The sequence below is a fragment of the Hipposideros armiger genome, unplaced genomic scaffold (assembly GCF_001890085.2).
Source record: "Hipposideros armiger isolate ML-2016 unplaced genomic scaffold, ASM189008v1 scaffold_523, whole genome shotgun sequence".
Taxonomy (NCBI): domain Eukaryota; kingdom Metazoa; phylum Chordata; class Mammalia; order Chiroptera; family Hipposideridae; genus Hipposideros; species Hipposideros armiger.
The window spans coordinates 758,182-774,113 of NW_017731873.1; the positions used below are offsets into that span (position 1 = coordinate 758,182).

Sequence of the window (15,932 nt, forward strand, 5' to 3'; positions counted from 1 at the left end):
TGAGCAGCTCTAATTAAAAGTTTGAGGTCAACAAGCAAAACTGAGGGGCCTTATTTGAATAATAAAGACCTGTCCAAATATCCTCAATGTTCTAATCTTTTCAAGAGTCATGATCTAAAGTCTACTTATAAATTAATGACCAAACACCTCCAAACAGTTGGCGTTTGGACTCATAGTTAGACATTAATTCAAAGGTATCAATTCCTATTATTACACTTTAGGAGACTAATAAACTCCCTGAAGTAAATGTAGCTATTTCACATACACTAGTGAGATAAAGGATCAAAACTAATTGGAGGGAGGTATGGAAACAGCTGAAACCCAGGAATAATCCCACTTTACTCATCAACTTTCACTTTAGCTTAAGGCAAATCGCAACCTCTCTGGTCTTTGGCTTTCTCACATAAAAGATAAGATTAGATGCCATTGGATGGTTGTTCCCACATTTCTCTGTCCTGTTAAGCTTACCATACATCAGACTGCGTAGTGAAGATTCCATCCACCAAACTTTCTGGAGCCATCCACCGAACAGGGAGCAGGCCTTCTCCTCTCTTCCTATAGTAATCATTCTTATAGATGTCCCTTGCAAGCCCAAAGTCCCCAATCTTCACTATCCGTGATGCACTGCTATAGTCTTTCACAGAGACAAGGCAATTCCGAGCTGCCAGATCCCTATGGCAAAAGCTATATTTAATAATAATAATAATAATAATAATAATAATAATAATAATAATAAAGTTCCAGAGATCAGGCAAGTAACACTAGTAGTTCTGGAGAGAAAAGAGAATTTTTTTTTACAGAAATTATTGTTATTTTGAAGGAATGAAAATCTTTACTTATTTTGTATGCTTCACTCAAACTACAGATGGTTATTGTGCCAATATCCATTAGAACCCTGTATCTAGGATATTCACCGTACCTGTGAATGAAGTGCAGCTGCCCCAAGTAGACACAACCTTTTGAAATATCTACACACAGGTCTACAAGGTCAACCAAGGTGAGTAAAGGACCATGAAACTGTAAGAAATGGAAGAAAGATTATAGGCACTTTTCCAATTTGCACAACACACACACACACACACACACACACACACACATGGACACACACATACAAATGGCTACATATATATGCATGTATGCACACATATATATGATGCTTTAAAAGAATTTTTAAATATACATAAATAAGACTATATTTAATAAGCCAAGGCAATATGGGATCTTTGTTGGAATGACTTCAGGGTATTAGTTCAGACAGACAAGATCTGAAGCCTAATTCTGCTACTTACTTGTGTGAACCTGCTCACTTTGCTTTATTCACTCAGTAACTTTCTTGTTGGTAAAATAGAAATAATAATCCTGGCTGGGTAGAATTTGAGATAAGATATGTAATCTGGCTGGTATATAAAAGACACTTCATAAACAGTAGCTGATCTCCTAAGTAGCAATAATGATAGTTTAATCAGTGCTAGCTAGTTATTGGCCCAATGTCACACTATAATGTCAGTCATGACAATGGGCTTGTTCCTAATATGAGCCCCATATAAATTGTTAGCAATACAGATTCCATTTCAAGGTCACAGATTCTTCTTCTTACCTAATAAAGCCAGGACAATTGAGCCTATACTGGCTGCAATGATTTCCACATAAAAAAAGCCAGTTGAAGTTTTCATTAATACCAATTGGAAAAAACCCAAAGTTCCTGCCTGGAGGCTACATTCACATACTGTCTGTCCGTTGCCATCTTCCCTGCAATTACCCTGGTTCAGGCCTTTATCATCCCTATCTGACTCATCCCAAACTCCCATGTCTCCAGCCTCCTGTGCTTTAATTAGCTCACCCCGTTATGACCCACTGCCCGTAGGGTCTGTTACAGATTCCTGCACAGCCTCCATGGCAGCCCCAGGCTGCACCAGCCTCTCTTTACATCCGTTTATTTCCCAGAGTTTCTGTTCTCACAATCCGCACTTCTGTCACACTGGGCCACTTGCAGTTTTTTACACCTGCTCTGCCTTTCTTGACCTCTTTTCTATATTCCTGCTGTCATTGCTTCCTGGAAGGCCCTCCTTATTCTTGATTTCCATCCACATCCTCCAGTGAGCATCTGTGATAATTCCCAGCCTTGAAATCCCTCAATTCCTTATAGATGGGTGCTCTTAAGTGTTCTTCCCTCTGCTTCCCCTGACAAGCTCATGCCTTGGCCCCTAGGCAGAAAGAATCCTGATATTCTGGGACTCACACTGCCATGGTCCTGCTCAACCACACCAAGGTCTGATAACTAGACTAGACTTGACTCCCCAGAATCAGCCTCCACAGCCCTGCTCAGGTCCACGAGATGCTGGTCTCACGGTCTGGTCTGAGTCCCTGCTGGGTATGCTGACTGGCTCACTGGTTCCTCTGCTTTGCTCTTGGCAAACAAACCCTCCTTGTGAAGACTCCCTTCACAGAGAACCCTGCTCCTAAATTTCAGTCGAGCAGCTAGAGTCCTGTTCCTGTGCACAGATTTTCAGAATGCTACCTGCCCAGGTGCCTGCCTGCCTGGATCTCTATCACTTGCTCCCAATAGCCTCTGTGACAACCTGTTGGGACACCTCACCACTCCTTGACTGCAGATGCTGCGCTGGGCTATCATCTATCATCTTTTGCTAAACCCTCCAGACATATTGAACTTCCCTCCGGGTCTATCCCCGGTCAAAGTCTTTCACGACACACGTGGCTGTTTCAGAGACTGTTCTGTCTCCCACCTTGGTTATGTCTCCTTCACAAAGACTTCCCAGAACTCCTCAGCTGGAAACCTCTCTCTCTCCTCTATGCTTCAGTGTATATTATCCACTCCACTTTAATGGGCCCTCCCACTTTCCACCATAAATGGGTCATCAATATGTGACTTACCTCCCTACCACGTGGAGAGTTCCTTGAAAGCAAGAGCCATATCCTTCATCTTGTACAATAAACACCCAGAAAATATCTGATGAATTAAATTGTTTCTGGGTATGTATTTGTATTATTTTAACAGCTTGGTTTTGTTTGCTTTTAATTTTTTATATCTTAGTAAAGTTGCAGAATATCAAAGCTAAAAGAAGCCTGAGGAAGTTTTTTATTTAATACTTCATTTTATAGATACAGAAACTGAGACCCTGAGAATGGAGGAATAGACTAAAGTTTATGGGGCTAGTTGCAGTCAATTTCTATGCATTCAACCCAACAAAAGTCTCGGCATAGGGATAGAAGAAGGATGCTTGTGGTAGCTCTGCTGGAATGCTGCCTCTGAGCATGCTCTGTGGAGAGATGGCTGGCCCCAAATGAACTCAGCGAGATGGGGGTTCAGAGCCTGTGGTGTTCCACTAAGGGCCTAGACTTTAATTCAGGCACTCAGCACCTAACAGCGTGCTGTCCTATATGGCTGGAGGGAGGGAAATGAAGCACAGAAGAGGTCCACGGCAGCTGGCAGGGAAGGCATTGGCAGAAGGGAAGTGCACTTGAGAACTAATCATTATAACCATTAGGACCCTGGATAAATAGGAATAATTTGGAAGAAGCAGATCCAGTCTATCTCATCCTCTTTTCCAAAAAACCTTTTAAAAATCTACAGATAAACTTTCTTATTTAAGATGGGGTATTGATGAATTTTTGGTTCTATTCTCTCCCCAAATCTTACTAAAATGACAGTAGAGGGGGAATTTTTATAATCGCACAAGGACAAATAGATCACAAGAATATAGTACAACAAAACATTTTGGAAGAGGGAAAGCGGGTGGAGGAATGAAAATTTAGCAGAGCCAAGAGAGATGAAAGCTGACTGCCTGCAGAGGGAGAAGACAAGAATTAAGCTGTTTTCACTTTAGAACCCCTGTAAAGGCTCTGGAATTGGAGGTAGCAAGTATCTCTGAATGAAGGGGTTAGGGGTAGGATTGAAAGCAAGAGGAATGTTTAGAAGTTTATTTTAAGGGCTAACTAGATCCTAGATCTTCTCATTGCAGCAGAAAGCATTCCTCTTCAGAACACACACACACACACACACACACACACACACACACACACACACACACAGAACCAGAACACCAAGTCCAAAAATACCAATCATGTTAAGGCACTGTGCTGAAAATGGAGAGGGGAATTAGATGAGCATCCACATACTGAGCCTTGAGACCTCCAGCTCCCTTCACTGTCTTGACTCCCTGAACTGAGAGGGTCAGTCTTTGTTGCCCAGGCAGGAGACCATCAGATTCCTCTCTGGTGAAACTGGCATATGCCAGGGAAGACTTCCAGATATTGTCATTAGGAGACCCCCCAATGGAACAGTAGGGTGCCACTTGACAACCAAAAGGAAGCTGACAGTGACACACAGGTTTCAGGGTCAGCTCCTTAGGCCTCACTATTAAATATGAAGACCAGCCACAAATTACCAAACCTTTGATAAAAGCTTCTCACATTACAAACAGATTTCAGAACAATGAAGAAATCAGGACAATGCAGCAAGCATATTAACTACTTAAAAAAAATTATAATTAGTATCCTAGAAAAAATAAGAGAAGATTTTACATGTATTTAAAAAAAACCCAGAAAATTATTTTAAGATGTAGTCAATATACAAGAAAAATTTTGTATAAAATTAAAATTTTAAGTTCTATAAAAAAGTTGAGGAAATCTACCAGAATTGAGAGCAAAAGGACAAATAGTTGGAAAATAGGAGAGAACAGCTAATAAAACAAAATGGTCCATTATTCAATAGGATTTCTAGAACAAGAAAATAGAAGGGACAAAGAGTTACATTTATTACCAAAGAAATAATATGAAAAAAATCCCAGAAATGAAGGGGATGATTTTCCAGGGCGAGTGTTGAGATGGTTAAACATTACCACAGATAAGAAGTTCCTAAAATTTTCCAAAGAGGAGGGACAGAAAGCCAATCACTGATCATAAGTCCAGGAATCAGAAAGACATAAGACTTCTTAAAGGCAATTGTAAAAGCTAGAAAACAGAGACATAGTGCACGTATTTTTGAGGAAAAGGGGTTTTCAACCTAGGGTCAGCCAAATTATTAATCCAGTGTGAGGGAAGAATAAAGGACATTTTCTCAAAAAGAGAAAGGGGGGAAAAAAGGAATATTTTGCCTAACATGTATGCTTTCAGAACAAAGAAGTCATGGAATAAAGGAAACAAAGTTCCAACATGGAAATTACCAGGGTAAATGTGGAGGAAACCCCTAAGATAACGGCTGTGTGGATATCCCAGAGGACAAGCACCCACACTGGCTCCAGAAGGGAAGTGCCCTCCCCCCGCAAAAAAAAATGGTTGGGTGCTGGATTATCTGATATAGTTAACCATATTGAGAAAAGTGTTATGCTTCTGTCAGGAAGTTTAGGTATACAGAAAACTAAGCAAATGGGGGGAAAAAAGAGAGACATTTATTAAACTAGCTTTAGGGGGAAAAAAACACAGTCATAGCATTTGAGTAATTTAGCTACAAATAATAATTGAGTAGTCATAGTAATGTAAACCTGCAATACTGATTTACATGAAAATGGTGGTAGAGCTTTTTTTCTGTGTGTAGAGCTGGTGGGGTTTGGGCAGGTATATAAATGAATCTAAGAAAGATAAATCTTCTTCTCTCATAGTGGGCAGTTAGATTTCCCCCAAGATTAAAAAATCAGTATGCAGTATAAGCAGAGTATTTACTTAGGAACCTGGAGGTGTCAGAAGAAATGTGTAGATGCCTGGGATGTAGGGATGAGATACAGCATGGGATGAGATAGTGAAAAACACTATACACCTTGTCATATATTTAAACTTCTTAGCCATACACTGTGTACTTCAATAGAAATGAAAACCTTTTTTTTTTTAATCTCCAGATTTAAACTTTAGTTACTTGTTTTGTCTCATGCGTTTTTCATCTAAGACTTAAGTAGGTTCCCCTAGGTGCTGGCATCCCCTGGCACTCAGTCCACAGATTTCCAGTGTCTACACTGCGCCGACCACTGCTCCAGGCACTGGAGAGAGAGCAGAGAATAGACTGAGACTGCATTTCATGGGCAGAACTGTAGAGCTGACAGGAACTGTTAGGGTGGTTGTAGGAAAAGAGAAAGCAAGGACTCGGATGGATGGCTTGGGGAGGATGTATGAAATCAAGTTTTGTTTTGCCCCCAGTACGTGTGAGATGCCCTATTAAAATCCAAACAGATATGTCAACTGGGTGGGAATATATACCCGTAAGTCTAGTACTCAGTAAGACATAGGGCTGGAAATATCAATTTAGGACAGACATAGATTAAGTACAGAGAAAGATGTACCTTTTCCAACTCCACACAATCTCTGTTATCCAGAAAACATGATTCTGGTAGCGAGAGACCTATTTCCCTGTTAAAATACTGAAAACATGCTCATCACAGAAAGTACTAGAAATTAGTCCGGAGTGCTAGTTGCCCTAATCCAACATGAAGGAAATAAAAGAATTCTTTCCAAGGAAGTCTCCTAAGGTTCTACCATAGGCCAAAACTGCCGCTTATTGAATTTAAAGACAATTAATAGGACATTACAGAGCATTTGCATTACAAAACCAATACTGTGGACCCCATGTCCTACCGTGTTCATCCGGGCTTTACGCAAATAGGTAAGAAGGTCTCCTCCTTCCATCAATTCCAGGATAATGTACTGGGGTTCGTTCAACAGACAAACTCCAAGCTGCTTCAGAATGTTGGGATGATTAAACTTGCTAAAAGGAGGAAAGAGACAAACAGGATGACATGCCGGTGACAGAAGTCCTAGCTGAGGGCCTTTACGGAGTAGAGCAATTGCTTATCTACAGTTCCTGTCAAAATAAATGATTTTTTTTTTCTCTCTCTAATAAATGACAGCCGCCTTTCCCAGTGCTGGTCAGAGTACTTTCCTTACAAAGGTAATAGGGCAACCCCTAGTGGCCAGTGCATATGGATAGAATATGGTGAGTTTTAGAAGAAATCACATTTATATTAAGTATTTTATGTTTTGGAAAAGAAAGTAATTTTAATTAATATCCTTCTTCAAAAGATAGTTGAACACATTATGTTTTCGGTCATCACAAGTATGAGATTATTTTCTCTTTTTTATAGAAACAAATCAGACAGGCAGCTTTGAATACAACTATTTTCTCAAGATGTCAAAGTAAGCCCTGATCTAAGGACAGAGCTTGGGACCCCATCAACCACTGCCTCGGGTCTTTCCTTTAAGATGTCTTTGAGTAGTTTTCATGACCATCAACTGACTCTAACCTTGAAGATAAGTTACCAAGACAAGGGGTATTTTCAGTGATATTACTGTACTTATGAGAACTCTCCCTTTCTCAGTCTACTTGACTCATTATCACACATTTAGAAGAACATAAGCATGTTTAAAGCTGAATAGCTTCAGAAAACATTTGCTAAACACACTTCTTATTGAAGGTAAAAGAAAGGAAGGCCTTTTGCACAAGAACTGTCTGTGCCCAGGCTTAAAAGACTGGCTTCTATAGACTACTTGTCACTACAGACATATTTCTGTTTAAACTTCAGCCATGTTCATTTTGGGCCTGATCTATTATGTCAGGTTAATTTAAATGTTAAGAACCCACCAGTCAGCTGTAAAAGCTTCCAACCCAACCATACAAGGGGAAAATTATTTCAGAGCCCACCGATACCTCATCAGATGTGCCTCCTTCAAGAATTCAATCTTCTCCTGGTCTGTGGAGCCCTTCTTCAAAGTCTGTGCAACATAAAAACGAGCCAGGAATCAGTATAGCAGACATTTTTGTGAGCTCAGTGGGTTAATGGAGACAATCTTTGTTTTGTTTTGTAATATCCACCCTGAAAGCTCAAAATAGGTAATGGTAATGCATGTGCATGTGCATGTGCTCAGTATACCTATTCAAAAGGTAGCTCCCGTTACTGAAATTTTTAAGTAGGAAAATCTGATGGATAAAAGATCTAAGTAATATTTACACAAAGTCTCTCTAAAATGTAGAAATTTTAAAAAGAGACCAAATTTGGCCTTTAGGAAGATTTCTTAATTTTCAAAGTTTTCTACTCAATATCTGTTTTCCCCTACTTCCTTGATATGAATACCCTAATTTGTATCTTAGAGGCAAGGTGCCCAGCCCCATACAATTGGTCTAAGCTAACCATGAAAATCACGTTCTGCAATTTTCTAGCCTCCCTTGCAAACAGGGGTGGTCATGTCGCTCAGTTCTGGTCAATGAATGTTCTGGCCTGAATGAAGATGCGATGCCTGGTTCTTTGACAACCATCTTAGGACCATGAGGCAACACACAGGTACAAAATCAAGAGGATTTCAGATATAATGGTTCTAACCTACTGCACTAAAGCCAATAGTCATCTTGTTATATGAGAAAAATGAACATTTATTTAAACCAGTTGAGAGAATTTTGCCAGCTTTTTTGGTTATATAACACAGCCTCAAAACAATAAATTCCTAAAAATCTGTGATCTTTTTAGGATATTGCTCAATTGCATAAAAAATGTATCATCCCTCAATCAAAAGAAAGTTTTACAAAAGCCTGAGAGTATATCCAGTGCTGCCTTAAAGCTACATTAAATATACCATGATGAATAATTGTGTAGCACAAGGGTCAGCAGCCTACAGCCTGTCGACCAATTCCACCCTGTCACCTATTTTTGTACAGCTAGCAATCTTAAAATAGTGGTTACATTTTTATTTTATTTTTTCCAGTTTTATCGAGGTATAATTGAATGTTATATTTTTAAATGGTTAAAAAAATTGAAAATTATATGAAATTCAAATTTCAGTTCTCATAAATAAAATTTAACTGGAACTTAATCACACTCATCAGTTTGCATATTGACTATGGCTGCTTTTGCATTGCAATGGTTGTATAGTTGCAACTGACAAAATATGGCTAGTGAGCCTAAAATATTTACAATCTGCCCCATTACCTAGTACCTTGAGAATGTGCTTAACAACCACACTTCTCTTATAGCCTATCTGAAGGGGGAAAACTCTACTAATTAGTTCCTAACTAATTAGTAACCACAGAGGTTACTGTGAATTATAGAGCTTATGTAGGAAATGGAAGAAAACAAAATTGTGATTTCTATAGCCATGGTTAGGCTCCTACCTTTTACCAGTTCTCTTTTCTATTAAGATCATTTATCTTTTATTATAGTTGTATCCATGTAAATCCACGACATGCGCTGACATAACATGTCAAGAGGTCAAAAGATCCACATTACCTTCACTGCAACCTTGGTTTCTCCACTTCCAACTCCTAAGATGTCTACCGCTGTCCCTTCATACACTTCCCCAAAGGCTCCGCTTCCCAACAAGAGACGCAGAGTCAGTTTTTCCCGAGGGAACACAGGAAGACTTTCAATCTCCTCTTGGGTTGGAAGAGTACTGGAAAATAGCAATAGTTTTGGTCTCTCAAAATACTTATGGTTTACAAGTTGGTGTTGGTGTTAGTGTTTGAAAGAGAAAGAGTATGAGAAAAAAGAAAGAGAAATCTCATGGTTTTGAAACACTGTAGTATTCTACGTGATATAGTGACATGAAATTTTGTGTTCCTATTCTTTCCTTATTCTACCATCTAGAATATTCCTTCCCTATTCCAAAACCCAGACAGACCATGTCACTTCACTTCTAGGAACCTTCATTTTAATAGAAACATGCCTGTGTGTTTGTTGCCTCAAGATTTTTTGCTGTGACTTGTTTTGTTAAAGTTATCAATTATTTATTTCTTCAGCTTACCAATTGTGTAAAAAGCTTTGAAAATTGTAATAAATACATCTGGATTTATGAGCTAAAAAGCTTTTACTTTATTTCACATGCCTGATCTCTTATGTAAAACAAAACTTACTATGATCACAAAAACCCACTCCATCTTTATTAGGTTAACTTTTAGCAAGCCAAGTTTCTCGCTTGGAATGTTATGGGGGGGAATAAATGCATCTGCATTTAAAACACCTGAAACTAATAATAATAAAAAATACATTATAAATAAATAAATAAATAAATAAATAAATAAATAAATAAATAAATAAATAAATAAATAAAAATAATACATTTTAGGATAAAAAAATAAAAATAAAAATAAAATGCTTTGAGTTTTTAAAAGAGAAACTTGAATGTAAGATGTGATGAGTATTTTCTCAAGGAAAAGTCAAATTCTTCATTTTTATGTCTTGAGTTATGAACTTCAAGGCCTATGACTATATAATTCCTTATTGTATAGACCGTAAGGTAGTGTCTTGTATAAGACATGTAAATATTTTCTTTAGTTTTGATGACAACAGAAGTTCTAAACTCATCTATCTTAAAGAGCTTTTGTAAGCAATCACCACACAACTTCTGAAAACAATTAGATTGGCTTAATAGCACACACACACACACACACACACACACACACACACACATGACCCTTGGAATTCCTCTCTCCCAGTTGTCTGCAGCTGAACCAATCATGTTATCATCTACTCTCTTGAATGTAGTGTTTATTTCCTTATATGCTTATATGTTTATTTACTTATTTGTTTCATTTATTTTTTAACTACTTGATAAAATGCTAGAAACCAACTGAGTTTTACTTATTTTCCCTTAGAATAGGATAACACCGTCATTTGCTATCCATCCCTGGTCACATTTGAAAGTGGAAGGGTGTGTTCTTAGTAATTATGCCAGGATAATGGGCATAAACCAAGGCGATTGCTCTTCATCTGGGTGTCCCATGGTAATGGCCCCAAGTACGCACTGTATCGCATAGCAGGCATTAGCCAGTCCGACTCCAGCAGCCAGACCTCGCAGCTCAGCTAACTCTTTGTCTTCATTTATGAAAACTGCCAGCCCTTCCTTGGGAGCTTTTTGATTCTTCAATCTTCGATGCCAGACTATAAAGAAAAAGGACATAATTTTAAAATAAAGCATTGCTTCCTTTTTCCTTTAGGAAAAGTTAACAATATATTTTAAGGGTTTATCTATAAGAACACTGTTGGTATAACAATAAAATTTGATTGAAAAATATGTCCATAATAGAAAAACTAATTAAATCTAGGTACAAAGCCATATAAGAACACATAAATACCATCTCACTTTTCATCTCATGTCTCAAGAGTAAATTTTAATATAGTTCTTATTTCTTATAAACAAGTTGAAGTACTTAATATCAAAACTTATTTCTCAAAATCACCCATAAACCAGTCAAAATAAACTAAAACACACTGGCATAATAATTATCAGTGAAACAAATTCATTTCTGAGCCCACATATGTCTGGGTTATATTCCTCAGAAGACCTGAGGAATGCTTTCAATATAATGACATGACTTCTTTTAAAAATGTGGAGTGCAAGAGTATATATTGATTACAAACTTCAGGATAAAAAGGTAATAAGAAACAAAGATGGACATTTCATAATGATAAAGGGGACTATACAACAAGAAGATACAACAGTTATCAATATTTATGCCCAAAGCAGGGAGTGCCAAAATATGCAAAGCTGCTACAAACAAAACTAAAGGGAGAAATTAACCAAAACACAATTATACATTATTGACAGCTAGGGATAGATCATCCAAACAGAAAATTATGAGATATCACCTCACACCCATTAGAATGGCTATCATCAACAAGACAAATAATAACAAGTATTGGAGAGGCTGTGGAGAAAAAGACCCTCATACACTGTTGGTGGGAATGCAGATCTGTGCAGCTGCTATCTATGGAAGTCAGAGTGCAGTTTCCTCAGAAAATTAAGAATCGAATTACCATATGACCAAGCAGTCCCTCTCCTGGATATATACCCCCAAAATCTAAAACATTTATCCGTAAAGATATATGTGTTCCAATGTTCATTGCAGCTTTCTTTACGGTAGCCAAGACATGGAAACAACCAGTGTCCTTCAACAGACAATGGATAAAGATGTGATATATATATATATATATATATACACACACACACACACAATGAAATACTACTCTGCCATAAGAAAAGATGAAATAGTGCCATTTGTGACAACATGGATAGATCTTGAGATTATTATTCTAAGCAAAATGAGTCAAACAGAAAAAGTTGAGAACCATATGACTTCACTGATATGTGGGATATAAAACTGAAAGCAACAAAGGAACAATACTAATAAAGAAACAAAAACCTCATAGACATAGACTATAGTTTAGTGGTTATCAAAGGGTAAGGAGAGAGAGGTGCAGTAGAAGAGGGTAAACAGGGTCAAATACTGTATATGGTGATGGAAGGAAAACTGACTCTGGGTGGTGAACACACAATGTGATATATAGATGATGTATTTCAGAATTGTACACTTGAAACCTATATAATTTTACTAACCATTGTCACCCCAATAAATTTTAATTTAAAAAAAAGAGTATATAACCATTGTTTTCATGTACACATACTCAAATACACAGAAAAATTATTGGAATGAAACCCACCAAACATTAGCAGTAGTCCTCTCTAGTCGTGGACTCACGAGTAATTTGCATTGTCTTTTTCATATTATGATAAAATATTATTTTTATAATTATAAAAATAAATATTTTTGAAGATTAAAGTACAATTATGTCAATAAGATCACCCATCTATAGTAGAATATTGGTTCAGAAGCTGAAAACAGCAAGGATGCTTTGTGAGATGATTATGAAAATTTGAACTTTATTCCATAGTAGCTTCTGTATGCACCAGGTTAGAGTTTTATTCAAGTGACATTCCATCTGAGGGACCACACAGGGAAAGATCTTAAGAACTTTTGCTAATGCAATTTTTCAAACCCCAAACGCTCTCACCACCCTCTCTTCATTTTTAAAGGCCCACGTTAAGATCCTCATCTTCAGTGATGCCTTCTGAGACCTCTGCAACCTCTGCTGATCTCTCATCTCTTAACATCTAAGACTAGCTGTAGCTCTCAGTGAGCACTTCTATGTCACTGTCTTGTGTATTTCATGGACCATTGCCTTTTATTGTTGTTTAACACACATCTCACTATCTTTTCACACAGGTAGGTATTACCTCCCTCATTAAATGGCAAACTCCCGAGGTCAGCAATTGCATTTTACTGCTTTATATTTCCCTCTGCTCCCAGTATACGGCTAATGTTGCACACTAGATATGACCACTCACAAAAGTACAGGCTGTCAATGCTTATTTTTGAACCCTTGTTTTATTTTTATATTTATAAGTATCAGATTGATGAGAGCCCTCTCAGCACAACACAAATTTTAAAACAATTGCTACTTTTCATTGTTTTAATTACTCAATCTTTTTTCATGCACTTACAAACTCCTACTAGTAAAAGCACATGCACTGCTACTTAAAGCAAATAACCAGATTAGCTTAGCTATACTCAAAAATCCGTGAGTTCCGAATAGAATAAAGACCTTTAAGTCCTGAGAAAGTCAATATCCATAGGATGTCTTGAAAGCTCAATCAGTTGTCTGAAATTATCTCATGGTCATCCACTAGAGTTATGGGTTTAAACAGTGGTGATGTACAGTAGCAAAGCAGGTCAGGTGGAAGATTCTTCATGTAACACTCCTCAGTAGGAAAGCAGACAAGCAGTCAAGCCTATATGCCAACTGCCAAATATATTGCAGTCATATGCAGAATTCTGGAGGGGCTGGCTTAGTGCACAAACATCAGCTGTGCAATCCTTAGACTCCCTGGAACCACAGGTTAATATCCTGGCAGGGTCAGCTGAAATTTTTAGCTTTCCAAGTTAGCTGAAAGGCTTCCATATATTATCTGGGTGGAATATGTGAAAAGAAATCTCAATTCAAGTTTCAACATGCTCTCCAATAGCTTATGACTCCAATCGGCTTGGGGAAAGAATAAAGACTTAGAACACTTAGTGAAATATTGGCTTCCTTTATTCTGAGAGATTTCAACTTCATGTTTGTAACTTTTCCTTAAACTTTCTCATCTAACTTTTCCTTATTTATGAAAAAAACAAAAACAAAAAACCCCACAATTTCCTTAATTTGTGTGTGAGTGTTCTTTTCTGGTAAATATTGTGCCTTTTCAGCATGTCTGGGACCCAAATATAAATAATGATAGGGTAACCATACATTTTATAATCCAAACTAGGAACATTTTAGGGACTGAAAGAAAGTGTTATTAATGTTTATGCTGAAACAATAGGAGAGAATCAGGATGTACGATTACTATAATTACCCTATAGGCCCAATATTTGACCAACCCTTTTGTGGTTGTCACTGTATTTTCTCATCATTAAACTAATTTTTTTTAAGACTTTCAGGATGAGCACATTAGTGTATAATATATAGTGGGAAATAGCTAGTTTTCTCCACCCTATTCTACTGCTTTCATGGTCATTCACAAATGGGGAGGGATTTGAAATAAGCAAGTCAGACATCTGAAAGTGAGAGTGGATCCTACAAGCCAGAAATGGACCTTCTGCAAAAGAGGCCCTGCTTGTTCCAAACCAGAGAGAGACCCAAACTATTCCGGCCAGGGATTGACACTGATCTCCCACTAATCCTACACTTTTTTTTAATACCCAGATAATTTTTTAAAATATACTTCAAGCTATAAGCCACAAAACACTTATTACATAGCCAATCAGAAACAAATACTGTTTTAAAGAAAGTTAAAGTCAGTTTCCTTGCAACTAGTTCTATCCAAAACATATCATGAAGTGTAAATACAGATATATTTTTCATAAAATAATTATTCCTAGATCCAGAAAACAATTCAAAAAAGATAATGGTTATGAATGCATAGCCAAAGGTGACACTGTGAATTTTATGAGTTTATTTCATGTGGAAGAGTAAATAAACTAAGAGACAAATCAATTAGTATAATCAAGTGAACCATTTATTACTTATTTTTAAAAATTGATTTTACTTACCAAAGATCAATGGGATGATAACAACCAGGAATGTTCCAATTATAATAGTAAGTATAGTGCTTGTTTCTGGTATCCAAAAACCATCTAATGAAATGAATGAGAAAAAGAAATTAATTCACAGAATAAGGCTAGATAGTCCCAGTGATCTGCCAGATACACCAGAACTAGCTCCTACGAGATTTTTACAAGCCAGTTAAACTAGGTAGCTTGAAATCATCTGTCTTAAGGGTATTTACACTATGAGAAAGCAAAATCAAGTTTTTTACTTTTTTCCCCAAAGAGCCAGTTTACCAACCCAGCGTAGAGATGTAGCCACCTAGTTTTATACTTTTTTGTTTGAAGGTTAAAAAAAAACACCACCTTTTATTTAGAAAGACTGAAATGATTGCATGTTAATTTGAATTATGTTAATTTAAATTGTATAAGAAATGACTTGAAAATTCCCTTTTGGATGTCCTCCAAGAGTTGGATTCCATTATACATGCTTTGTTTTTTCTTTAGACCTGGAAAAAATATACAAATTTTCAACGAGTGATTTAATCCTCCCTTTCCCGTGTTCAGAAATCCTTATGCTCCCTCAGACAGTTCCTTCTGGAACAAATTTTCCTCTTCTCCCCCAGCCAGCCCCAGAGGGTTCACCTTTACAGGCTCTGGGACAAGGACAGGAGGTAAGACGTGTGAAAGTTTCTTCACTGGGAATAGTTTTATACTTTAAAGTGTCCAAGAAAACATGTATAATCTTTTTTAATGAATTTGGGACAAAGAAGTCTCAGTCTTCATATATTATATAATCAGGATTATTATTTCTTCTATCACATCTTCGTATACATTTAACCCCATGGGTATTAAACAGAGGAATATAAACATGAAAATACCATCCTTTCTCTTAGGCAGTTTCAGTGGAGTAAAGGAGATAGACATGTAGACAGAACTTGGCAAAACATGGTCTGTGGGCTAAATTTGGCCACAGCCTGATTTTGGACTGTCCATGAGCTAAACATTATTTTTAAAGTATTATTTAAAACAAAATAAAAGAAGTAAAATATGCTACAGAGATCAGACACAGCCT

The 15,932-nt window shown here is 37.2% G+C and overlaps 1 protein-coding gene across 5 annotated transcripts in view; it reads right to left on the reverse strand.

The window, feature by feature from the left end:
• ROS1 (ROS proto-oncogene 1, receptor tyrosine kinase) overlaps positions 1-15,932 on the reverse strand; it is a 99,203-nt gene that overhangs the window by 16,364 nt on the left and 66,907 nt on the right. For 4 of the 5 annotated variants that reach the window (XM_019668301.1, XM_019668302.1, XM_019668300.1 and 1 more), the window contains 7 exons: positions 14,864-14,947; positions 10,736-10,871; positions 9,222-9,384; positions 7,652-7,716; positions 6,583-6,712; positions 920-1,017; positions 469-672 (listed from right to left, as the gene is read on the reverse strand). In XM_019668301.1, the coding sequence (XP_019523846.1) occupies positions 469-672; positions 920-1,017; positions 6,583-6,712; positions 7,652-7,716; positions 9,222-9,384; positions 10,736-10,871; positions 14,864-14,947 (880 nt within the window). Of the gene's footprint in view, positions 1-468; positions 673-919; positions 1,018-5,818; positions 5,991-6,582; positions 6,713-7,651; positions 7,717-9,221; positions 9,385-10,735; positions 10,872-14,863; positions 14,948-15,932 lie in introns of those variants that run through there. The other variant, XM_019668303.1, reaches the window with a different exon arrangement.